The following is a 27960-nucleotide window of genomic DNA, read 5'->3' on the forward strand; positions in this document are numbered from 1 at the left end:
GGACACTCTCCTTTCAAGCAGGGATCTGGAACAACACCTTAAGTGGCCTAATCCTGAACTCTCTAACATACCACTCTTTAAGAAAATCATTGAAAACCCACTTATTCGACAAATTTACCTTTAACACTGCTCTACACCTACCTAGTCTCACACGTTCCCCCCTCATACCCAATTTTGCCCCGTCTCATAACTCCCCAAATCTAACTGATGTTACCTCGCTATTCTTATAGCACCTCTTGTTGTACACCGTCTTGAACTGAAAAGGTATGATGGGATATAAATAATGCTATTATTATTAATGCCTTTATTCCCTTAATTGAAGGGAAAAAAGTTTATACAGTTAAGAGGTTCTTGGTCTTATAGTTCGTAAAGAATTAAGAGAAATAGGGACCAAAGGCAGAAATACTCCATTCAAAATTTTGAACACTACGGGGGCAGTGGAGGATTAAGTGACTTGTCAAGGGTCACAAGGGGCAGCATAGGGTTTGAACCCACATAAGGAACATAAGAATTGCAACTGCTGGGTCAGACCAGTGGTCCATCCTGCCCAGCAGTCCGCTCACGCAGCGGCCCATAGGTCAAGACCAGTGCTCCAAATGAGTCCAGTCTCACCAGTTTAGCATGAACTTGTCTAACTTTGTCTTGAATCCCTGGAGGGTGTTTTCCCCTATAACAGCCTCCGGAAGAGCATTCCAGTTTTCTACCACTCTCTGGGTGAAGAAGAACTTCCTTACGTGTGTACGGAATCTATCCCCTTTCAACTTTAGAGAGTGTCCTCTCGTTCTCCCTACATTGGAGAGAGTAAACAGTCTGTCTTTCTTTACTATGTCTATTCCCTTCAGTATTTTGAATGTTTCGATCATGTCCCCTCGCAGTCTCCTCTTTTCAAGGGAGAAGAGGCCCAGCTTCTCCAATCTCTCACTCCTCCATCCCCTTAACCATTTTAGTTGCTCTTCTCTGGACCCTTTCAAGTAGTACCGTGTCCTTCTTCATGTACCGCCGTACATGAAGAAGGACACGGTACTACTTGAAAGGGTGAGAGCGCACCATGGCTCGGTACAGTGGCATAATAACCTTCTCTGATCTGTTTGTGATTCCTAGCATTCTGTTTGCCCTTTTTGCCGCCACAGCACATTGTGCAGATGGCTTCATGGACTTGTTGATCAGAACTCCCAAGTCCCTTTCCTGGGAGGTCTCTCCAAGTACCGCCCCGGACATCCTGTATTTGTGCATGAGATTTTTGTTCTCGACATGCATCACTTTGCACTTATCCACGTTAAACCTCATTTGCCATGTCGATGCCCATTTCTCGAGCTTGATTATGTCACGTTGCAGATCTTCGCAATCCCAGGGAGCTGAGGCTTTAGCTCTAACCACTGTGCCACACTGAAGATTTTATGATATATTTTGTTTTTATCATATGTGTGTTTTAATTGATGTAAACCAATTAGGCTTTTGTAAAAAAAGTTTAAAATAAATAAATATATATGCAAAAATGGTATCATTATCATCGGCCCTAATGTTGAGGCCAAGGATAGGCATCTTTTAAGCATGCCTAATAAAATGTAATGGCAGAAAATCCAAATTAACCTGCACACAATTAGTTTGCATGCATTATTATTATTATTTTTTATTAAAAAGAATATCTGAAATGATCAGAAAATGCTTGGAAATCATATTTACTCATTAAAGTTTGTATTAAGATGAATATCTGAAGCAGACAAATAAAAAAAGCTTGAAAAGCAGATTATTATCCTTTGCCACATGGGTCTCCTTCTTTTCCTTCTTAAATAGTGGTAGTAATGTCCTGCTGAGATTTGGTCCACATGTTGAGTGATAAGGTCATGATGTAAAGACACTCAGCAAGCCCTGGCTGCAGCAGTGAGTTATTCTGAACCCCTCAGACTTTTCTGAGCTGATCTCTGCTGTGCCACGGAGCAATTTATGGCAACCTGCGGCTTAATGGCGTGAACCTGAAGGGTACCACTGTCAGTTACCATGGCAACAGACAAGACAAGTTTGGAACTGCTCCAGATTACTGAAGCATTTCAGAGACTGTAATTTATCTTTTTGTTCACTTACCTACTACAGGCTGGTCATGACTTAGGAATTTCTACATATCACCTCTATTGATCTAAACCCATTCGGAATGTTATCCTGCTCTTAAGGGAATTACACTGGCTAGCCGTAAGTACGAGAATTCAATATAAAATTGCATGAATGCTCCACAAAGCTATTTATGGGGAAAATTCCAAAGGACTAATCTCAGACATCAGTTGCAAACTCTTTTTTCAACTCGAGATTGACTTAATTGGCTTTAAGCTAACTTTCCTTTCACCTGAAAGGGGATAGATTCCGTACAAATGTAAAGAAGTTCTTCTTCACCCAGAGAGTGGTAGAAAACTGGAACGCTCTTCCGGAGACTGTTATAGAGGAAAACACCCTCCAGGGATTCAAGACAAAGTTGAACAACTTCCTCCTAAACTGGAACGTACACAGTTGAGGCTGGACTCATTTAGAGCACTGGTCTTTGACCTAAGGGCCGCCGCGTGAGCGGACTTGCCACTGTTCTGACCCAGCAGTTATGTTATGTTCTTTGTGTGCACACCAAAAGAAGTTATATGAATTCACTTTCGAATTCCAAGGCCCCCACAACACCTGTGTCAACCAGACACATATTACAACTTTAGGAGAATAATAGACTCACCTCTTCTCTTCAAGTCTATAATTCAAAATACAAAGACATTTCTACTTCTTCAAACCTGTAATTCATTGTTCATGACCACTGATTAGAAATCCTTGTCAAAACTTGCAGTATAGAAGAAAATGTATGGTATGGTATTTCACAATGATTGGGGATGTGTAGCATGACCAAAAATTGCCCCTTTCGGGACACACTGAAGAAACATTGCTCAATTTTAGGGGTGCTCAGCAGTCACTGGCACCCACAGAGAACATGCTAAGCTTCCTGTCTCCTTCTACTTGGAAATCATCAACTATACCACCAAAACATTCAATCTTTGTTTGTGGGGTGTCTCTGGGGTGCTTTTTAGCTGAATTTATATATTCATTTATAGCAAATCTTCCTGACTGCCTCACTCTTCACATTCTTTTCTGGCTCCTTTTCTTCCTTGTCTCTGAAACGTAGATGGTTTGAGCTGTTAGACTGCAAAACTTCAATTAAATAACCCTCTGCAATTTATTGTGATAGTAAATCAGCATAAAAAAAATAAAATTAGAGAACAAAATACTGCTTAAAGGAGGGGAAACAAATCAATACAAATGTTTTGTTGCCTCAAAGGGCTAACAGTTGCATCATTTGATTAAAGAAATATAATATTTTTACAAAGCAGTTGAAAAGCTCAAGGTATTGATGTAGCTGGTTTTGATTTATTATATCTTTTCCTCTTGTATAAAATAAACACCAGCAAAGGTTCAGACAGGTAGGAGTAAATCCAATAAGACAGAAACTGGGGTTCAGGGTGAATATTGGGTTCAAGAAAGAATATCTAAAGTTGGAGGCCAAAAATTTGAAAGCTAAAGAAATCTCCACTGGCAAAGTTGGGTGAAGAAGCCATTTTGAAACGTGTAAGTCGGTATTTGAATGCTGACTTTTAGGCACATTAAAGGCTGGTGTAAATGCTCTTACCTAAATATCAGTATTCTATGGGGCTCATAAAACATCCAGATGTTCAAAAACCCACCTAAGTCGGCACTTGGATGTCCTAATAGCTGGGTCATTCAAGTGCCGATTTTCAAAACCAACTTTCTGGACAGCCAGCAAAACTTCTAAACTGCTGTGCATCCAGAGCTCAAAAGGGCATGTTGGAAGGCGTGTTATGGGTGGACATCAGGAGGGCTTAGACCTGGAAATCCTGCAGTGATAATCAAAGCTTTCCCAGGACATCCTAGACAGAACTTAGACACCCGGAGTTAGACCTGTTTTAGATGCATCTAAGTGTCCCAAAGTTACCCAAACTGACCAGATTACTACTGTACAGTATGTGTTAAAGTATGACCCCCCCCTTACACACTCCCCCAATGCTCACAGACCCCCTCCCATCCCCAAAATATCCTATTTAAAGAGTACATACTTGTCTGTAGAACAGCAACATCTGGTCTGGGAAGACCTAGTAGAGCATCACCCAGGTGTCTTAAGTAGCCTGGTGGATGGGCTAATAAGCCATAGAGAGGAGGAGCCAGACCCATAAGCCACTACATTTATGGTAGAAAGTGTGAGGCCACTAAAACTCACCAAAATCCTACTCTGCTTCTATATAGATGCCACCTGCAGCATAAGGGTTATTGGGGTGGGAGACAGGTGGTTATAGTAGGTTTGGGGGGAGTTTTGGAGGGCTCACCCTAAATTATAATGGGGTTTTGGTGAGATGAACATGTGGCAATTTTATGTGACATTCTAAGGTGCCCCACTGCTCTGCTGGGATGTCTGTGTGACCAGTCCATTACAATGCTGACCTCTTCCACATCCAAATGGTCTACATTTATGGTTGAAAACGCTGCATAAAGTTAGACATCTTATCAGGAAGCAAATTTTTGGAAAAAAAATTGGATGTCCAGGACGTTCAAAAATAGCTGTTTTCCATATCCGACTTTGGATGTTTAGCAGTAATCATACAAAGTTGGACTTGGAAGCACCATAGAAAATGCCCCTGAACAAACTTAGGGGTAGTTATTCAGTCCACAGTATTTTTTTTTTTAAACACTGACTGCTGTGGGCAGAATTAGCCCTAGATATTCAAGGCTGGGCCATGTCTGGCCACTCAAGAGCAAACGAAGAAGCCCAAAGGTCCTTCAGTTTTGGGCAGTCAGACTTCAATTTATTGATGAACCATCAAGATGGTGGATTGAAGAGGTTAGCAGGAAGATGGCTGCTCTCTCCAATGGCACGAAACACGATGGGGAAAATAAGAGCTTTTAATAATGTGAAACATGGTATATAGATGAAAGCTCTTTATAAAACTACCCCTTTACTGTCCCAGTAAGTACAATGAAGGTCATCTTTACCTTGCTGCTGTGTCGCTTTTTGCTCACTGAGGGGGATCCAGGCTGTCCAGGACTGGGAATAGCGCTAGATGCTGCTGAGGTGGTTCCAGAGTGGACATGAGACCCTTTCTCTGCCGATGAAGAAAGAACGGACGGTGACTGCTGCAGAGAAACCTTCTGAAGTTCAGCTGCTAGCTGTTTAGGGTCCACCCCAGGAGATTTTGTTTTTTCAACTGAAAGATACAAAGAAATTTGCAGAAATATAGAATATATTTTTAAACATACCTCTTCTCCAAATTTAGCAATCCGCCCTAGGACTCCCTGGACAAGTCTTCCGTCACCATTGCTCCCTCAGTTCTATGTTGCTGCTCACGGACAACGGTCATCTTTACCTCTTTGTAAAAATCTGTTTCCCACTGGCATTGTGAACTCTCCAGCTCTCGGCCTGCGTACTTATCTTATAATTCGCTGTCTCTACTCAGCCTTACCTCTTTTGTAAACCGCCTAGAACCGAAAGGCTTTTGCGGTATATAAATAAAGATTTATGTTATGTTTAATATATCAAGACACTAAATCACAGATGGTTACTTTTTAAATTAAAGAATTGTCCAAAATTGCCAAATTTGTTTAACATTAAATTTGATCTATTGCAATTGTAATATTTTCCCCAGCAGTGTAATTGAACTTATATTTCTTTACAAAATCTTGCCCCTTAGATTCTTTGGATTATCTGCAAAAGAACATTTTGATTGATTCTTAATGATGTTGGCTGTTATAAAAAAGAAAATAAAAGAAAAAAACAGGGGAAAAAACAAAAACACAAATACACAGAAACCAGAGTGGAATTGTCCAGATTAGAATGATGTGCACTACAAAAGTGTCCTTCAACTCATCTGATAATATGAAGATCTTTATTCCTCCAATATCACAATGTTACATTCAACGACTCAATGACTTGACATGTACATGTTTCGGCCAACAGGCCTGCCTCAGGAGACTTAAAGGTCACAAATGGTGATATTTGAAATATATTGCCACTCAAATTGATTTAGCCAAAATTCATTCAAAAAGGAGTGTCATATCTCGTGTGATATGAATGCTGCCATCTAACACCAAGCGTCACACAAGAATGACACTCCTTTTTGAATGAATTTTGTCTTCATAGTATCAGATGAGTTGAAGGACACTTTTTAGTGAACATCATTGTGATCTGGACAATTCCATTCCCATAAAAAAGAAAATGTCATCTTTATGTAAAGCTGGAATTTACCAGTGTTTTTATTACACAACGGAGTCAGTCTAGCCTCATATTAATAGGGGGCTACATTTAACCCATTGTGGAAAATGTTTTTGAAAGCTCTGATCTCCGTTGGCTGAATTGGGCCTGGAAACAGTGCCACCACCACAGCCCATAACTGAAAAAAATAAAATTTAATTGGGAGATAGGTGCCTCACTTAGACACGATTCTACAAAATATAGGAACATGTTGCATAGTATCTATGTCTAAAACTGACATAAGTGAAGGTGGCCAAATGTGATTGGGACGAAGTATTCTGTGAATCACTTGAGTAAGTGAGAGCCTCACCAGTACTCCACCATGTGTTCACACTCCTTGCAAAGATGGGTCACGTATTGTAAGTTGAGCAGGTTTCTGCAGAAAAGTTATTGGATGGTAATGTGTACAGCTCTGGAGAGCGCACCTCAAAATATAAAGAGGATGGAGTTGGTCCAGTAGGTTGCACTCCAATCTTCAATGGTCTTCGTCATAAAGTGTATGGGGACAGACTTCAAGATCTGAACATGTATACTTTGGAAGAAATACAGGAGAAATGATTTAGACATCTCCAAGACATAAGTGCACAGGAATAGAGTCTGTTACAACTGAAAAGAAGCTCTGGAACTTGGGGGCAAAGGATGAAAGTGAAAAGAGAAAAAGTGAAAAAAGCTTCTTAAAGGAAAGACCTACCAGTAGAAGTGTTAGAGATGAAGCAGTTGGGAAGTGGGATGGAGGCAGGGCAGACTACAACAGTCTGGGAGAGCGAGAGATTATTTAAGGATAACAGTGTGGAATCATGCAGAGTACCAGACTGAACTCTGGCCACTTTGCTGGGCAGATTGGATGGACTGGCAGGTCTTTATCTGCCGACATTTACTATGCTACAAACAAAAAACGGATCAGTTCCTAAGTTATCCAACCCACAAAAATGTCATCAATCAAAGAGAAAAAGGGGTATAACGGATAATTTATACAAAATCTACTTCAATAAATTTTCTACACATTAGTGTCTGACTTCTTTATTCTAATTAATATATTATTTCTAATAACCCACTTTTTGTCATACAAGTAAAACCCTTTTATAACAACATAAACTAAGAGGTTGAAGTATCATAAAGGACGCATTGTTTTCAGTAAAGAGACCTCTTATAACTTGGATGTTATTTCAAGTCTTCATCCTGAATGCATGTGGTATAATCAACCTCCTTCCTACCCAAATTGTTGTTTATTAATTTAGTTTATTGATTTAACTAAGAGACTATCAACTAAGAGTACAAACCTATCTTAAATATGTTATTGATTTAAGATAGGTTTGTACTCTTCCATGTAGGATGTCGGAGATGCGTTCAGCGTCCAAATTAAAGTTTGATCGGATACGTTACCCCCTGAGGCAGCAGACTTGTGAAACGCTGGCCACCGTTGGTGTACCGATCAACGGAAGATAAGTTGAATATGTTTCATCTATCTTGAAATATCTTTCAAGCTAAGCATAACACAGCACAGCACTTGTTTCATTTTAAGGAGGTTTTTTAGCCGGTGAGGTGAACGCTCCACCACCGCTATTCCACCATTGTGGAGGTGGGAGGGCCCTTGTCTGAGACTTTTTCCTCCGTTTGAAAATTGTCTTTCAGCCTGCATTGTGTTATCAATATACCATCTGACATATTGCATTTTACTGTTGTGGAAGTGTTTTATTACACATTTTCTTATACAACCATCAGCTCTTCTCTGCTCACTTACCAGCCTTTGCTGTGCCATGGAGCTCCAGCTGCTGAGGGGTCTCAGAATCCGAGAGCATGCTTAGGTCCCTAAAGAAAGCAACAAGAAACCTGAGATAACAGGAACTCTCACTTTCTACCCTCATTTTTCAACTCAATGGATCCATAAAACGTGACCAATGATCCCCTTCTGAGCCCACTCCTCCTTTTGCATAGCTAGAGATGGAAATTCATTCAGCAGCTATTTAAATATGCACATTAATTGGTAAGCAAAATGAGTTGTTGTTTTTCATTAAATAGAGAAAGTTAAGCCTATTTTTAGATGCGGATATAGAATTGTATTCATTTTCAAAAGAGCCCTTGGTAAAGACTCATTTGGTTTACCGACTGCTAAAGGTTCCACTTGAAGAATTGTAAATAGAAAAAGCCCAAACTCATGGAAACAAAAATGAGGGGGAAAAACTCACAGTCTTACACATATTTCAACTTCCCCACTGGGCTGCCTTATGATACTCTGAACTTCTTCATAAGTCTTGGCTGTCAGCGGGATCCCATTCCATTCCAGGATCTGCATTCCTAGAGAAATGGGAAAAGGAATCACTTTTATTTCAGTTCTTAACCTTTTCCTCAACCTCGAATCCAGGTTTCAGCAAGGGGAGACTAGAGAACACAACCCAACAGGATTTTTCAAGACACTCTGATTTTCTGTTCAACCACAGTAATTTCACATCACACACTGCAGACGACATCACTACATCCTATGATCTCATCCACTTACCTGGGCACACACTATTAGGGGTGTGGTGAATACTGATATACATTTGTTCTTAGTTTTATGTGAACATGATGCATGTGTATTTCCCAGAGGTAAGGAAACCCAGATCCCCATTAAGATTTGCACAGGAAAAACAGTGCTTTAAGTGTGAAAACTGGCACTTGCTTATCAATGCATTCTATATGCAGGTGGGGAGGATAATTTAAAGAAAGATAATACATGCACATATGTACCTTTATCCCACTGTGAAGAAAAGTATGCATGATTACACTCTCTGCAAAGCAAATATTGAATGTGCCAGCAGGAATTAGGGTTGTCCAGAAAAACCTGAAGTTGGAAAAACTATGCAAATTGAATACTTTTTTCCTTGAATTTGATTGTGCTTGATCAGAAAATAATTTCTTTAAATGTTTTAAAGACCATCCTGGAATCGCTCAAAGTGCTATTAATTTTGCTTAATGGAGCAAATGTCTTGGTATTATAGCTGCAAATTTTATGTTTTCCCACTCAGCAATGATACATTGATAAAAAGACATTTTATGCAAAATATCTAGCAGTATTTGATTAAATGAACCTTCAATATCTGCACTTTATTGTGGAAAATAACTGAAATTTAACATGCTTCACTGTTTTTTTGTTTTTGCTTTAAGTATATTCATATGGAGGCCGCTGTGACTCTGGGTGACATTTTAAGTTTTTTAAATAAATAGCTAAATATGTTTACTTTGGTGTAGTCATCTACCAATGGCGTTCCAAACTCTCAAGCATTCAATGTCTTCTTGAGATAGCCTGTGATGCTGTTCAACTCCTTGCAACAAGGCTTCACGCTGCACTGGGTCAGTGGTGATGCCAGTGGCAAAGTCAGTTCTCAGTTTCACACCACACTTTGCTGTGCCATTAACCACCTTCACTGTGTTGACAAACTGTTCAAGGTGGTTAAAGAGTGCCAAGCAGCGCCTACAAACTTTCCTCCTCTCTTCGGAACCTGAGCTCTCTCCAATTTTTTCGCAAACATCTGAAGACCTGGCTATTCTCAAAAATCTGATACCTATTCCATCTCTGGCACTCTAAGCCCTCTAAAAACCCTTCATACTTGGACCTCTAACCTTTCATTGTTAGTTCTTTTCTATCCCATCTCCTGTAAACCGTGCAGAGCTCTACGAATGTGGAGATGATGCGGTATACAAACCTAAGGTTTAGTTTAGTTTAGTTTAGGTGATGCTCAATGTGGTTGTCAATCATATAAATGGCGCCGTTTAAAGGATCAAGTCTAGTGGCACCTAAGGGGACGTAGCATTGTTGTATCTGACATAGATGCTGCCAAATTAGGCGAGTGAGAAGCTAAGTCAACCATGCCTATTCTCTGCCCATAACCACACCTACTTTTACACATAGGCATCATTAGGCATCCTTAGGTGTGGGAGAGCGATTCCACTTAGGCGTCGCTAGTCGTCCTAAGAGTTTGGCGCTGAACTCTTAAATTTTGGGGGGATTGTCTGAAAATCAGTGTGGTCAATTATCACATCAACTAAGCCAATAAAAAAATAAAAATTGGGCACGGATCCTGAACTTAGGTGTTGCTAGATTTCCCGTTAATGAATTGGTAGAGTCTTTGAAATACAATCACCTCGCTACTGCCCCCTAACTCTGAAAAAGAGCAAGCAGTAGGTCACATGACATAGTGTCAATCACATGTTCAAAACAGTTTCTGTAACTCTTCAGATTTAAACCAACAAGAGACAGTGCATTTAAAGAAAAAAAATCAATAACTCTCTCATTACTTTAATTATCTCTGCAAATCCCCACCCTGTTCTCTCAATTAAATCTGTTCTACAATGCGCCTTTGCAAAATCATTGGTAAACCAGATAATTGCCAATTAACAAGCGATTATTGGTACTAATTAGAATTTATGTGCACAACTTTCTACACGAGTGGGTCGTGGACATTCCTAAAAAATGCCACCAAATTTATGCTACCGGAGGAAGTGATCAGGCAGAGTACGGTACAAGGATTCAAACAGGGATTGGACGGATTCCTGAGGGATAGGGGGATCGTGGGATACTGAGAGAGGTGCTGAGATGTAACACAGGTATAGAAAGCTAACCAGGGGTCGCGGCCTGCTCTGGTCGTGCATGTGCAAGACCGGAGGGTTAGGACTTCGATGGGAAGATAGAACTCAATGGGAAACCAAGGTGGCAAGGGGGCCCCTTCTGGTGACTCAGACAGGCCGTGACCTGTTCGGGCCGCCGCGGGAGCGGACTGCCGGGCAGGATGGACCTATGGTCTGACCCGGCGGAGGCACTGCTTATGTTCTTATGTCTTAGTGTAAATGGCCATGTCTACATTTTAATCACAGGGATGGGCGCTACATGTGTTTGTATTCTATAGACTGGGTCTAATCCCAAATGCGGTTTATAGAACAGCACCACAGGTGAATTTTTTCAGTGCCAATTTTTAAGTCAATATTTCAGTATGTCACAATATGGCAACTCTTAAGTTCTTAATTTGGTGCCTAATGCATTATAGGATACTGGACCAATGCAAGTCAGAAAACAGGCCAGCTCTATGTTAGATGTAAAATTCAGCAATTAGGTGCCTAGATGACAATGTTCAATATAGTGCACGCTGAAATATTTGAAATGCCCATGACCCACCTATGTCACTCCTAAGCAAATGCCCCTCTTTGCACTTGTGTGCTGCTTAAAAGGGCTTACCAAGGGAAACAATGAAGCATCCTGCGTTGAAAGCTAAGGTGCATAAATGAACTACACACTAATCCCCCCCCCCTTTTACTAAGCCACTTTAGGGGTTTCTACCACGTCCCAGAACGCTAAATGCTCCTATGAGCGTCCGAGCAGCATCTGAGCATTTAGACCTGGATTCTCTATAGGGTCTTAAAAGTGTCCACTGATTGCATGTCAGTCATGTGATGGTGCCTTTAGAGACTTGAACATCTGCGAACGATAGGCACCGGAAATGTAGGCCAGGGTTTTCCAAGCCACCTAATGCTACTTCTAGCATTAGCAATGCCTTAGTGGCGTTTGGCAGCCTAAAGCGCCTACATAGGCACAATTCTGGTGCGTATTATGCATTTTTTACTTAACAGGTGCCAGAGGGCACCTACCGGCACCTAAATTTAAGCAGAGTTTCTAGAATTTCCCCCTTAGCGCCCTGGGCCATGGCTTAGTGAAAGGGGGCCCAAAATCTTTCCATATTTTTTCTGAGATGGAGCAAAGTGGTATGACAATATAAATCAGTTATTGCAGTCACAACAATGCACCTAGCAGCTACAAAATAAATGATAGTGAGGGCTCACATGACTTATTTTGGGTAATAGTTGCTCACTAATGGCAATATTAATGCAGAGGTATTAATTTGGAAGATGGGAAATTGGCCATTAAAAAAAGCCTTAGCACACGGGGAAACCCCACGTAAGAGCTCGCTAAGGCCAATGTTTACCACAGCTTAGTAAAAGGACTCTAAAACACTACAGAATAGAGCTTAAGTGCCATTTTCCTCTATTTTGGCACTTCATCATCATTCATTTCAGTTTGATTGCCAAAATTTTGGTACTTAGCTACCAAGCTAGCACCAAAGGTTAGGTGCATTCCATAGAATTACCCCTTGAAACAAGAGTTGGAGAACACAAACAGTTCAAAGCTTAAAAAGTACAATATTTCCAAACAGTTACCCTTTTATGGGAAAAGTTCCGTTATGGAAATCATTCAAAACATCTCCTTGAGGTTGCAGTTATCTTTCTTAGCCAATGAATGATATTTTGGAGCAATGAAGTGTGATGACACCTCCTAAATTTTTAGTGAGAGATGACAGACGCCATTGCCACAAAGGTTGGGTGAAAGGCAACGAAGCCTTTGTTGCTTAATATCAATGTTTTCATAGAGATAAATACATTGGGCAAAATCATTACACCTGGAATCTGCAGATAGAAAATTAAGAAAATGTTCACAGCAACACCCCAAACATGATGCATGGGACCACTTACAGACACCCAGGCCAAAGGTCAGTTCTTTAATGCTGCCATCTGACATAACAGAGAAATGGAGTAACATTAGCCCAACAGAAGCAGAAAAGAAATTGAAATCAGGGGTTCACTATTCAAAGCAATTGAACTGGATCCTGGCTCATTAAATCACCTGTTTGTGGCTAACCAATAATTGCCAGCAGCACTAAGCCAACTAACACTGCTGAAAATATCCAGTTAGCGCCCAGCACAAAACTAGCAATTTGGGGGATCTTTGTGGGGCAGAGTCAGCATGTGGCAACTGAATAAACAGAACCGCACAAAAATCATCTACTTTTCTTATACTGTAGATACTGCAGTAACTGGGTACATGATGTGTACATACATGTATTTAAGTGTGACCCAAAGGATACACTGCACACTTGCCCAGGATTAATAACTGGGTCACTCCCACTGTGTTCGCATCATCTTCTTTGTATTTAGTTGTCAGCATGTTGAATTGTGGTAAATGTTGAACTTCTAGCAATCTATAAGTTACATGTGGAACTGCCATGGCCACCTGCAAAGTGCACGCTATCAAAGGCATATTCATACTCAGAGAATAGTTACTGTTATACAAGCAGGTGTGCTTGCTCTTACTCTTACATGCATGACTGGAATTGTATACGTCTACTCTCCATTAAGCTTTAGGTGCTCAGACGTATTCCTTTTTCATGACAGATTTAAGTCAAATGATTAAGATATGAGCAGTGGCACCGCAGATTTACAATTATCAAGTAGATGACCCTCTACTGGCTACATCTACTTTGGAACCTGGACCCTGTCTGGATCATAAGTTATGGGTCTCCTCTCCCTTGGACAATTTGTGGATGGCCATGGATTCCTTCATTTTATTTCTCTCTAGCTGTGGAAGTTAGATATAAGCAGAACAAATGTATGCTTTCAGAGCCAGGATTATTTCTAAATGTCAGGATGTCTTCTAGGTCAGTGTCAGGGAATATCCAGGTTAACCTAATAAGCCAGGTGAAGTTTGTTGAACAGGGGACATTCATCCTCTCTTACTGTGAAAGTTATGGCCCGTTATCCTATTATTTACATAACTTCTAAAAGAAAGTTCTGGAATGAACGGGCATAGGATGAAAGTGAACAGAGATAGACTCTGAAATAATCTGAAAAAATACTTCTTCATGGAAAGGGTGGTGAATTCATGCCAAAGCATCCCTTTGGAAGTCATAAAGATAAAGACTTTACCTGAATTCAAGAAAGCTTGGTATAAGTACATAGAACCTCTAAGAAAGGAAGAGATAATAGATTATATGGATGGGCAGACTGGAAAGGCCATTTGGTCTTTATCTGCTTTTCATTTTTCTCTAGCTCTAGACCAGGGGTGTCAAAGTCCCTCCTCGAGGGCCACAATCCAGTCGGGTTTTTAGGATTTCCCCAATGAATATGCATGAGATTTATTAGCACACAATGAAAGCAGTACATGCAAATACATCTCATGCATATTCATTGGGGAAATCCTGAAAACCCGACTGGATTGCGGCCCTCACGGAGGGACTTTGACACCCCTGCTCTAAGCCCATAAATATCAGGAGATCCTACTTCTGCTGCTCAGCTAGGGCCACTACATATTATTCAAAGCAGATAATGAGAGAAAGGATGTTACATTGTAAAGACAGGCCAGATATTAAACATAGAAACATAGAAACATAGAAAGATGACGGCAGATAAGGGCCATAGCCCATCAAGTCTGCCCACACTATTTACCCACCCTCTTAAGTCTACTGACCCCCTAAAGAATAATTGTAATTATACTGTCACTCTACTGACCCGCTCATTCAGTCCTAGTGACCCTATCCCTTGGCATGACCTCGTAGGGATCCCACATAGGTATCCCATTTGTTCTTGAAGTCTGAGATGCTGCGTGCCTCGACCACCTGCACTGGAAGCTCGTTCCAATGCTCAATCACTCTCTCCGTGAAGAAGTATTTCCTGGTGTCTCCACGAAACTTCCCTCCCCTGAGCTTGAGCGGATGTCCACGATATATTAGTCACATTTTTGACCTGTCTCTAAGTGATACCTTTTTGGGGGAGAACTTTGTAGCACCAGACCACGGCCTCTATGATCCCATGAAATTTAAAACAATCCAGAAATGTAAAACATTTGGACTTTATAACTGACAGGAAATGTTTCTTAGCACACTGTGAACTAGAGAGTGACACGGGGACAAAGATTCATCCCTGTCCCCTCACCATCCTTGCAGTCTTAATTTTCTTCCTCGCATCTCACCCCCTCAAAGCAGAAAGACAATTTTATAGGCCTAAATAATTGCAAATAAATATTTTAAGCCTGTAGCGGTTTTCCTAACTTTAATTGAAAGAACATCAATAAAAGTACAACTTGTGAAGCAGACATAAAACCACACATCAGCTCAATACCAGGGATATTTAGTCCAGACAATCATTTTAGTTTTAATTATTCATGCACAAAACATATCAAGAACAGTCCTCAGAATATCACACACAAAAACTTGTGCTTTTTAAATTTCCATTATACAGTGAAAGCAAATTAATATGCTGGATCACAAATTTAAATAAAGAAGAGACCAATCTAGATCTATGTGGATTACAAACAAGAAGACTGGGGCGATGCAGGGAATACATTAGACATAGTAATCTAAGCCCCACTTTAAAACAGAGACTAAGGGGCTCATAATCGAAAGAGAAAAACGTCCAAAAACGGGCCTAAGTCAGCACTTGAATGAACATAATAAAAATGGGTTTTGGATGTATTTCTAAGTGACCTAGGCCTTCATAGTGCCGCTGAATGACCAAAGCTAAACGGGGCGTTTCAGGAGGAGTGTCGAGGGTGGGAGTTGGGCAGGACGTGGACCGGCTTAGACTTAAGAACATAAGAAGTTGCCTCTGCTGGGTCAGACCAGAGGTCCATCGTGCCCAGCAGCCTGCTCCCGCGGCAGCCCATCAGGTCCATGACCTGTAAAGTGATCCTTTGTCTGAATATCCTTCATTCCCCTTTTTCCTTCTATCTATTAACCTTTCATAGTTCAATCTCTACCCCTATCTGTATCCCTCAATCCCAGAATCCTTCAGGAATTTATCCAATCCCTCTTTGAAATCCCGTAATGTACTCTGTCCTATCACAACCTCTGGAAGCGTATTCCAGGTGTCCACCACCCTCTGAATGAAAAAGAATTTCCTAGCATTGGTTCTAAACCTGTCCCCTTTCAATTTCTCCAAGTGCCCCCTTGTTCTTGTGGTTCCCAATAGGCTGAAGAATCTGTCCCTCTCCACCTTCTCTATGCCTTTCATGATCTTGTATGTCTCTATCATGTCTCCTCTGAGTCTCCGTTTCTCCAGAGAGAAGAGCCCCAGCCTTTCCAACCTGTCTGCGTATGAAAGCTTTTCCATACCTTTTATCATTCTTGTTGCTCTTCTCTGAACCCTCTCAAGTATCGCCATGTCCTTCTTTAGGTACGGTGACCAATATTGTACACAGTATTCCAGATGCTCTCACACCATCACGCGATACAGCGGCATGATGATTTCCTTCGTTCTGGTTGTGATACCCTTCTTAATAATACCCAACATTCTGTTTGCTTTCTTTGAGGCTGCTGAGCATTGTGCCGTTGACTTCATTGTTGTATCCACCAGCACACCCAAGTCTTTTTCAAGGTTACTTTCTCCTAGTACTAATCCCCCCATTTTGAAGCTGAACATCCCTATATGCATGACCTTGCATTTCTCTACATTGAAGTTCATCTGCCATTTATTCGCCCACTCCTCCAATTTGTTCAGGTCCCTCTATAGGTCTTCACATTCCTCCATGGGTTCTAACCCTGCTACAGAGTTTAGTGTCATCCGCAAATTTTATAACTTCACACTTTGTCTCTGTTTCCAGGTCATTTATAAATACATTGAACAGCAGTGGTCCGAGTACCGACCCCTGCGGAACACCGCTCGTGACCCTCCTCCAGTCCGAGTAGAGTCCCTTCACTCCAATCCTCTGCTTCCTGCCTGCCAACCAGTGTTTAACCCATCTGTGTACGTCCCCTTCCACCCCGTGGTTCCACAGCTTCCTGAGTAGCCGCTCATGGGGTACCTTGTCAAAGGCTTTTTGGAAGTCGAGATAAATGATGTCTATGGGTTCCCCTTTGTCCATCTGGCTGTTTATCCCTTCAAAGAAGTGTAGTAAGTTCTTTTGGCACGATCTTCCCTTGCAGAAGCCATGCTGGCTCACTTTCATTAGTCCATTTTTTCCTATGTGCTCACAGATGCTGTCTTTTATCAGTGCTTCTACCATCTTGCCCGGAACTAAAGTCAAGTTTACCGGCCTGTAGTTTCCCGGGTCACCTCTCGATCCCTTTTTAAAGATAGGTGTAACATTTGCTATTTTCCAGTCCTCCGGGATCTCCCCAGTTTTCAAGGATAGGTTGCAAACTCGTTGGAGTATTTCCGCTATTTCGTTTCTTAGTTCTTTTAATACCCTTGGGTGGATTTCGTCCGGGCCCATTGTTTTGTCACTTTTCAGTCTATCTATTTGTTGGAGGACATCCTCATGGCTTACTTCTATTGTCGACAGTTTTTCTTCTTGGTCTCTATTGAAGATCTCTTCGGGTTCTGGTATATTGGATGTGTCCTCGTTTGTGAAGACTGACAAGAAGAACTTGTTTAACCTATCAGCTACCTCTTTTTCCTCCTTTACCACTCCCTTTCTGTCTCCATCATCCAACGGTCCTGCTTCCTCCCTTGCCAGCTGCTTCCCTTTAACGTATCTGAAGAACGATTTGAAATTTCTTGCTTCCCCGGCCATTCTCTCTTCGTATTCTCTTTTCGTTCTCCTGATCACTCGGTGACATTCTTTTTGGTGTTTCCTGTGTTCCTTCCAGTTTTCCCCGGTTTGGTTCTTTTTCCATTTTCGGAATGATTTTTTCTTATCTCCTATCGTCTTCTTCACTTCATTGGTTATCCATACCGGGTCTTTTGTTCAATTTTTTTGCACCCTTTTCTAAAACTGGGGATGTACAGATTCTGTGCTTCTTGCACCGTGTCCTTAAATAGGGACCAGGCTTTCTCCACGGTCTGTTTTTCTTGAGCTGTTTCTGAGTTTCTTTCTCACCATTGCTCTTATAGCGTCATAGTTCCCTTTCTTGAAGTTGAGCGTTGTCGCTGTGGTTCTCTTCCCTTTTGATGTTCCTACTTCTAATTTGTACTGGATCATGTTGTGGTCGCTGTTTCCTAGTGGTCCTACTACTTCCACTTCTTTTGCAGGTCCCCCTAGCCCGCTGAGGATTAGGTCGAGAGTGGCATTCTCTCTTATTGGTTCCTTGACGACCTGTTCCATGAAGCAGTTCCTCACAGCCTCTAGGAATTCTGTTTCCCTCGTGCAGTTTGAGTTTCCAATACTCCAGTCTATCCTGGGGAAGTTAAAGTCCCCTATTACCATCATGTTTCCGTTTTTGCATTCTCGCCTCAATTCTGCTTCCAGCTCTTTGTCGTTTGCTTCTGTTTGTCCAGGTGGATAGTACAGTCCCAATTTTATATTGAATCCATTTCTTCCTGGTAATTTAACCCATGATGAGTCGTACAGCATGTATAACCGAAAGTTATACATCCCAGGATCGATGGAACTTGAATGTTATGACTTAGACCATGTAAAACATGGTCCTAAGTCACAAAAACCCACCTAAAGTCACCAAATAAGCACTGCAAACAGACACCCACACACTACCCCAGTGATCACCGACTCCCCCCATAAAAATATTAATCACACCTTTAAAATTCAGCCTCCAGACCATCATCATCAGGCAGCCTGGCATAGGAAAGCCTAGTCGTCCAGCACAGAGGTGGCTTAAACCATCTTGAGGGTGGGTTAGGGACTTATGGAGAGGAGGACCCATGCCCATAGGCCCCTGTAATCACTGCATTGATATTTAAACATGTGCACTCCCCTATACACCCTAAAACCCTTTTCTACTGACATATAAGTGGCTCCTGCAGCCATAAGGGCTATTAGGGTGGTAGATAAGTGGGTCTAGGGGATTCTGGAGGTGGTTTGGGGGGCTCATCGTGACCTATAAGGGAGCTGTAGTGAGGAGAAGACATGGCACCCTTTTTGTGAAGTTCACAGCAGTGCCCTGTAAGGTACCCCACTATTTAGGTGACATGTCTGGGTGTTCAGTCCATCACTTTGCAGACCCCTCCCACGTTCAACAGGGCCTGTTCTATGTGTTTTTGACTTGGATGAAAAGTTGGACAAAAATGTGGTATAAAGATGGACGATTTAGCGACTTGGACAATCAGATTGGCAGGACGTATAGTTAGGCGATTTTTGAAACAAAAAAATTTTGGGACGTATTTTTTGAAAATGTGTCCTAGGCTGTTTTTTACTTTGGACGACTTGCGACTTAGATGAAAATGGACTTAGACTTCTCTTTCGATTATGCCCCTCCAAAAGCACTCCATTTTAACAATAAATCCAAACAGAGCCTACGAGGGGGCGCTGAAAAGTTCTCAGCGCAACCAACCACCTTCCTAAATTCTGGGCGTCATTTTGCCACTGTGTTATCTTATTTCATTACGTGCCAATTTGCAGAAACCAAATTCTCTGTTTTGGCATGGCTTCAGATCATTGATTGAACCATATCTACCTCATTCTTGTTTTGGTTGGGCTGAGAACTTTTCAGCACCCTTTCATACATTCAGTTTCCAAACAACAGATATTTTTGAAACAGAAATGTCTTCACTCATCTAAAAAAACGGATAGTCAGTGGTGTAACAGGGGCGGTGAACTAAGTCTTCCATATTTGTGCTAAACGGGTGAATTTAACAGAGAAACAAAATGTTGAAAAGTTTATTGAATATGGAATAGTGAAATCAATATAAAAAGGGTTCAGATCAAGTCTCTTCTTTATTTTAATCCCAGTGTACTAACATAAACCAAGAGAAACCAATTACTATAATCACTTTTCTGTAATTCATCTATGTCAGACTTTATGACTCTGTGAACTCTCCGGCAGAAAAACACATTATTCTACAATGTAGAGTAAGTCTTTTGTCTCTTTGCTGAAACACATTTTATTAACAGTCAAGATAATCTTGCGTCAATGAAATCTCTTCGGCACGATCAAAACAATGTAATTGATTTCCTTCTTCCGGTAATAAAGCATCTGTCAGCAGATAGAATAGTAAGATTTAGCAACCAGGGTGGACCATCTTAAAACTCATATCTGAACTAACTCCAATTCCAGAAGGTTAGACTTCATCTAAAAAATACTTCGAAATTAGATTCTAATAGAGTAAAGAGAATGCAAGCCAAATTTGAATAAAAATTCATGTTCCTTTCTGTCATTTGCAAAGTCTTAAAGCATATGTGCTTCTCCCAATGATCAACAGAAGAAGTGAAAGTCAATGGGTGCCTTGGGTGTAGGACTTGGTTGCATGAGACCAGCCTGTTTTACCCAGCTCATAAGCCAAACCGAGCGGATATTTGGAGGTGACAGAGAGTCTGGTACTGTATAGCTTCTTTCTCAAACAAGTGCTTTTATTTGAGCAAATTACTGCTTTGCAATAGTTCAAAACTGGACCTTCTCCGATACTTGGGTCCTAATGCAAAAACAGCTTCAGTTCACTGCACTGATTAAAGTGCTTTCTTTTTTTCCACAAAACAAAAAATATTTTCTTCTGTGCAATTACTTTTAACCACACTTTGGCTCTGGCATTTCGGTTAGTCCAGACCAGTAATTTCTTGAAAGAATGGCAAACCAGCACCTTCTTAGTCTTTTGCTATTCTGGAATCTTCCCAGTTTAAGCAAATATACTTCCACAGTTCATAGGTCATAGGATGAAACCTGATAGCACTATGGAGCACTGCTGGCTATCACAGCTCAATAGCTTGGGATTCAAACCCACCCAAAATCACTAGATGTAGTAATCCCACCCAATCCCATTCAGGGTTCAAAAAAAAAAAAAAAGGGTTATTATTATTATACGTCTGTTTAGGCAGGTTATATCACATTTGCATTCTTCCCACAGCTTATCAAAAGATACGTCTTCTGCCTTGCAACTTAGCATGCAATTAGAATCCAGTCCTTTTATTCTTTAGTAAGAGCTCTATCCCACAGCTAGTACTTTATGGCTTGGTTAGCAGCTTTAGTACTTTGTGACATTCCAGCACTGCTGCTGGTTTGCAACAGGCTATAGGCAGGAAAAGTATGAGCTCAGGCATATTTCCATTCGAATAAAACTAGTAGTAATTTACTGACTAGCCTGAAGGGGAGCCAGTGAGAACCTTGTCCCATTCCAGGAGTTGGTGGGCTTTCTCTAGAGATAAAAAGGAGCTCCTTACTGAGCAGAGGGAGGAGACAGCCTTTGAACTTGCCTGATGGTGGAGCCCAGTTGAACCCTAGTGAGGATTGGGAAATGCTTAAGCTGGAGGATGATTTCCACAGGCCAGAATTGGAGCTGATTAATGCTTCAGAAGGTGTGGCAATAGAAGAGGAGTTCATTTCTGAGAAGGAGATTCCAGGGCAAATGGAGATCTAACAATGCTGTCTAAAGTGGACCTACCTGTTGGTTTTTTGGAAGTTTAAACCAGGAAGTGACCTATAGGTGCTGGAGGTGAGAAGGTTCCTTTTTGAACTGTGTTTTTTCCAGCACCCTAGGGCTGTGGGGATTAAGGGAATCGAGAACTGTTTGAACTGTGCAAGAAGCCTATTCTTTTTGCTGCAAAAGTTGTTGTTTTTTTGGTTGTTTATTTTGTCTCTCCATTTTGAGAACTGGAAGGAACAATGAAATTAGCTTATGGGACATTGCTGTGAACTAATTTTGGATGATTTGTTCTCTTTCCCCATCAGAAGCAACTGCAAACTAGCTTTCTTTATCTGCCTGAAAGTTTGGGGGAAAAGCCTTGAAACAAATGTGGTTTTACTTCAGCCAAGGCGTGGCAATTTTGCTGCTGTGAAAAGCCTGTGGTGTGCTTCAAGCATTTTGTTTTATTGAAAATTGCTTATTGTTTTTCTGGGAAATATTTTTGCTTTGTCTTGAAAGACCTAGACAATAAATCCATTCAAGCCATTTTGACTCAAGGTGTCATCCCTGTGCAGTGCTGGGGGGGGGGGGCCTCAGACAGGGTGGGCCGCAACTGTTCTGCAGACCCCAGCTAGCGACAACTTGTTACCAGGTATATAACTTTTAACTCCTATTGCTTCCTCTTCAGCAAGTAAACCTTCAATCCTTTAGCACTTTTAAACTTCCATCACTGAGTCTGTAGGAGAATCTGCTAAATAGCCCTCATCAAGTCCACAGGCTCTTCATCATTCACTTACATTACATTATCAGAGCACAGAGACCTAAAGTCTTCCTCATTCGCTAGTTCAGGATGTGCTTCCTTCATCTTTGAAGCTGCTCCTGCTCAGCCCTACTAGGGTAGTGAAGGCTAGGCTCAGGTATGAGCTGCTTCCTTAGGCTTGTGAGCCTGTTTAAAACCTGATTGCTGCCTAATACCAGCAACCTTAGGTTTACCTTTTCCTGTGTTACAGGAGTCTCCCTACACTGACTTTGGCTTATTAGGCACCTGCCTAGAAAAAGAAAGATAGGCATCTGACTGGACATGTTCCTTTCTCAGTGCCCCAGTTGAGTGAGACACCTCTCCCTGCTTGAGTCTAGGCTTAGGCACAGAGTGGTGGTGGCACAGCTAGTAGTCTACCTGCTGCCTGCTCTTCTGGGTGACTGCTGGTAGCCACAGGGTCTTTCCTGTGACAGTACACAGGTGCACTAAAAAAGCTATAAGATACTATAGATTACTACAAGTTGCCCCCCCCCCCCCCTCAACATGTAAGCAAACATATCTGCTAATGATTGTGCATGAGAACTTGAAGGGCCAAATTCTCCATACGGTGTCCTGAAGTTAGGTTGTGGTAGGGGTCCTATCGACGTCTAACGAACCAATCAGGACACACATTATTTTTTTTAATGCAGCTTCCGTTCTTAGGTGCCTGTCTCGTGCATAGGGAGGCCTACAGATGCCTAAGGCAAGCGTGGGCGTGGTTTGCAATGGAAGTGACCTTATTCATTAGCAGGTGTCCCTATGTGCCTCTGTAGGAGCAAGACTGACGCCTTAAATGTAGGCCTTTAAAATGCTGACCTACTTTTAAGGCGCGATTCTAGACGCAGTGCCTGCCGGTGATTGACACGTGGCAAGACTGTTTTGCAATACTTCCAGAATCAGGCCCTAAAGGCTGGTGAGTATGCACAAGGTAATGGCTAACAGTGTACAAGTAAGCTTATAATAAATGCCAAATGGAGAGCAGCCGGCTGCAAAGCAGAAAAGCCAAGATTCAAATACCACTATGGCCTTGTGTAAACCGCTTCACTGTCTACTGTCTCGGGCACATCTTGGGGCTAGGTTCACCAGTACTAAGAGAAATATTCAAATCCTGTAGGAGAAGATTTCAGTCATTGACTGCACACTCTCGAGCTAAGGGAACTGCAGTTTGGGGGGGGGGGGAGGGAACAGAGGCAATATGAATGAGAGGACAGATGAGGTGGGAGGGGACAGAACAGGAAGAAGGGACTGAGAAAAGAAAACAAAGAGGAAGGAGAGATATCTAGGTGTCCAGAATTCTAGACCTTAGTAGAATTTTGCCCAGCATTTTTGACGAGTTCAGAAGTAATGATACAGCAAAACTGCAGGTAAAAGCAAGGCCTTCAGCGAGTATGAATTTCATGAAACATATACAAATACAGAGCAGGCAGTCCTTCCTCTTTGGAGCTTGATAAAGACGCTCATTCAATTCAAATTAGAGTCTGTGGGAAATAGCGAGAATTTTAAGCCAGATATCAACCAAATTCATTCAGTGGTTATTGATATAATCAAAAAGAGAAAAAGTTGTTCCAAACAAAGACACGTTTACTTTCTTCAACAATTAAAACAGCTGGCGAGATCTGAAGCACATGTTTTTATCATCACGTAAATACTATCATTCCAGGCCAGGAGAGATTCCAAGAGACCGTAAAAAGCTATAACATTTGGCACTGACATCAATAACAGATTTCAGGAACAATTACAGCTTGCCATGAGTGTTCATGCTTTGGGCATTGCGCAGAAACACAGACTGTCAGCATGCTTCCCACTGTTCTACATCCTTTCCTTCTCAGTGTCCGGGAACTGACTGATGAAAAGTGATCACTGTCAAAGGTCTGAGTTGCTTTCCATTAATAGCCAACAAAAAATGAACAACAACCCTCTTCAGTAAGATACTGTGACAGGAAATTGGGATGTCATAAGAACATAAGAGAATTGCAATACTGGGCCAGACCGAAGGTCCTTCAAGCCCAGCATCCTGTTTCTAACAGTAGCCAACCCAAGGCACGAGTTCCTGGCAAGATCCCAAACAGATATTATGCTGCTTATCCTAAAAATAATCAGATTTTCCCAAGTCCATCTTAATAATGACTTATGGACTTTTAAGAAATTATCCAAACCTTATTTTAAATCCTGCTAAGCTAACTACTTTTACTACATTTTCTGGCAGCGAATTCTAAAGTTTAATTACATGTTGTGAGAAGAAATATTTTCTCAGGTTTGTTTTAAATCTTCTACATAGTAGCTTCATAGTATTTTTTGGAAAGAATGAACAAGCGATTCACATCTACCCTTTCCACTTCACTCATTATTTTATAGACCTCTATCATATCCCCCTGAGCTGAAGAGCCCTGGACGCTTCAGCCTCTCCTCATAGGGAAGTCGTCCCATCCCTTTTATTATTTTTGTCACCCTTCTCTGTACCTTTTCTAATTCTGCTATATCTTTTCTGAAATGAAGTGAGGTGTGGCTACACCATGCTACCGGTTAATAGGTCCTTTTGCTGATGCATCTCAAGAAGCTAGTTGTATTTTTTGCTGTAGGTGAGGGGGACACAAGTTGTGCTGTTCTGTCTGACCTCATTTATGTGCCTAAGTAACTCTTGCCACAGCACCTATTAAGTTATTAAATATTTCCTATTTGCACAGTTACTTAGGTGCCATCAACTTGTGTTCGTGTCCTAGAAATTGGTTTTGTGCTAGTCTGGAAGGTGGAGACAAAGACTGTGTCTGAATTCAAGAAAACCTTGGGAAGAGATAATGGTTACTGTGGATGGGCAGACTGGATGGGCCATGTGGCCTTTAACTGTCATCATGTTTCTATGTTTCTACAGAATGACCACTCATTGGACAACACTAAGACCTCTTATCAACCAGCCACTTCTCAATTATACATCTATGCACAACTAGAACCCTAGATCTATCAGTTCCCTATTAAAAGAACAGAAATAATAACCCCTTATACCCAAGTCACCAAAATTCAACCAAAAAATCCATATGTCTCAAACTATTCATCCAATCAACGAACTTGGACATATGAGAAAACCAGAATTGCGACCACCCCCTTAAAAAAACGTCTTCAAAAAAGTATCTTCCATTCCACAGCTCAATTCAAATCAGTTAGTTCAAGGGAATACAAGCGATAGATCCAACGCTACTCGCGCTGGACCAGATATTTCTTCAAATCCCCCCTCCCCTCTGCTTCCCAGTGACACCATATCAATTGCGAACACTTTAAAACAGTCAAAATTCTGTCCAGTGCTGGACTAACGGGGCATCTGTTTTTCTGGTGGTAATTGCTGACCTGTGTTTATTAACCCTTACATTCAGTGGTCTAGTTGTTTTGCCTACATATAATTTGTTACAACTATATATTAGAATGTAGACTACGTTCGAAGACTTGCAGGTAGTGGAATGGTCTAACCCAAGGGTAGGCAATTCCGGTCCTCGAGGTCAGGTTTTCAGGATATCCACAATAAATATGCATGAGATAGATTTTTCATTTCAAGGAGGCAGTGCATATTCATTGGGGATATCCTGAAAACCTGACCTGGCTCCGGCTCTCGAGGACCGGAATTGCCTACCCCAGGTCTAACCTATACTCTTTATTGTCAAAAGAAATCACATTCTTGCAGGCCCACTACTGGCAGTTGTGCTCTCATTTGTCTCTTCAGTTTCATCTTGATCACATTCAGTTAAATGTGTACCAAAGGCCCAAGAATTATCTTTTCTTCCAGGCAGCATTGCAATAAATTTTTCAACAAAAAATCTGCTGCCCAGGGATTGACAGAAACTGTACCTTACTTTCAGGGTTTCTTCTTCTAGAAGAAGGCCTACAGGATCATCAGTCAGGTGCAATTCTTTTGGCTTATTCTCCTGGCCATCTGAGGTTAAGCCGTTACAATTAGACAGATTGCTGCTGGCACTGTCATGCATATTAATTAACAGTTAAAAATGTTTCATCGTTCTTTAGTCGACACATGTGATCTGCAAGCTTTAACCTCAGTTGGAACAGACATAAAGTAGCTTAAGCCTGCAAGAGGAAGTAAACAGTAACGTCTCATTGTTGAGAATGCTAAAGAAAAGGATTAGCTCTTAAGAACACTAAAATACAGGTTTAGGGAGCTTTTCTGGCCACCAAACCTGATGGTGAGAAATCTGGTTGCATTAGACATACTGCAATCTGCAAAATATAGAGTAGAACTCAAAGGTTTCCCACAAAAGAGAGGAGAGACGATTCTGTATAAGAGAAGAAACAAGAGGTAGAGCATAAAGCGCCCAAGATTGTGGGAATTGTTTCTTTACCCTGTGAGCCCGATATTCAAAAGGGCAGGAGAGGAACCTGAGCTGAGATTGTGATGTCATAATGCCTCATTCCACCAATAAGAGTCAACCTCATCTGTGATGCCACAATGGCACGATTGTCCTAGACTTGCTTCACTTTGATTACAGATAGCAGGGATTTTGATTTCTAGGGACTTTTCTCTTTGATGAAGGGGGGAAGTTATCAATCTGGGCTACCATTAAGATAAGTTATTTTGCTGTTAACTCCACGTATTAGCATCCGTCTAGTGAGGCGATGGGGTAGGAGTGAACCCTACTTCCTCCTGCCCCTAATTATGCTAACAAGTACTGCCAGGCAGTTGCTAGTGTCTGTGGCAGCCATTTTGCTGTGGCTGCCTCTACGGTCAGGGATAAATGGGGTTTGTTCTTGCCCCCACTGGACCACCAGGGAACCTAGGTAGAAGCATGGAAGCCTATCCGGACTGGGGAATGGGAAGGGATTTGACACTTGCTGGGGGAAGTAGGATTTGGGGTTGAGGAATCAGAAGGAGAAGGGCTGTTTTGGGTGGGTGGGAAAGGGATCGTGGGGGGGAGGGGGGGGTGCGGTAGAACCATGTAAAAAGTTATGTGACTCCTTGCCAATATTGAGCCAGAGCCCACAATGGTAATTAGGTGAATTTAAGACTGCTTTGAAGCTGTCTTAAGTTCAACCAGGTTCTGAACTTAGATTGTAAGCCCACTTGGGAAAAATAAACTACCTTCGTATAATATATGCAAACCGCTTTGATTGTACCCACAGAAAAGTGCCAAATGAACCTTTATGTATCTTAAGACCATAAAAATAGCTTTACTGGGTCAGACCAATGGTCCATCAAGCCTAGTAGCCTGTTCTCACAGTGGCCAATCTAGATCCCTAGTATCTGGCCAAAACTCAAGGAGTAGCAACATTCCATGCAGAATCCCAAAGAATCCCAAGATTTCGGAATCCCAAAGACTAACAAGATTCTAGAATCCCAAGGAGTAGCAACATTCCATGCAGAATCCCAAAGAATCCCAAGATTCCGGAATCCCAAAGACTAACAAGATTCTAGAATCCCAAAGAGTAGCAACATTCCATGCTACCGATCCAAGGCAAGCAGTGGCTTCCCCCGTGTCTTTCTCAATAACAAACTATGGACTTTTCCTCCAGGAACTTGTCCAAACCTTTCTTAAAACCAGCTACGCTATCTGCTGTTACCACATCCTCTGGCAACGCGTTCCAGAGCTTAAGTACTCTCTTAACTATACCTTTACGTACACCCTTTTACCTGCTCAGCTATGTGGGCGCTGACACTGAATAGTGTCTAGAGAACTTGAAACCAAACTCAGACTTAACAATTGTGCCGCAGTATGATTAAAATAAACTGCACATATGCCTAGCTCTTGAGCCTTGTTTTAAGATGTGAAAACTGCAGTTCTAAAACTGAATGCACTTTTCTCAATGCGCAATTACTCTCTTTGTCCAGCCTTGCCTACTGACACGTTGCCAATACCAA

The 27960-nt window shown here is 41.6% G+C and overlaps 1 protein-coding gene across 1 annotated transcript in view; it reads right to left on the bottom strand.

The window, feature by feature from the left end:
- Positions 1-27960, bottom strand: part of PCLO (piccolo presynaptic cytomatrix protein) — a 283861-nt gene that overhangs the window by 77995 nt on the left and 177906 nt on the right. The window contains exons 13-15 of the mRNA XM_033958826.1: positions 8467-8575; positions 8022-8089; positions 5026-5237 (exon numbers count right to left, since the gene is read on the bottom strand). Coding sequence (XP_033814717.1) covers positions 5026-5237; positions 8022-8089; positions 8467-8575 — 389 coding nt within the window. The remainder of the gene's footprint in view (positions 1-5025; positions 5238-8021; positions 8090-8466; positions 8576-27960) is intronic.

Source organism: Geotrypetes seraphini, chromosome 9 (genome assembly GCF_902459505.1).
Source record: "Geotrypetes seraphini chromosome 9, aGeoSer1.1, whole genome shotgun sequence".
Classification (NCBI taxonomy): domain Eukaryota; kingdom Metazoa; phylum Chordata; class Amphibia; order Gymnophiona; family Dermophiidae; genus Geotrypetes; species Geotrypetes seraphini.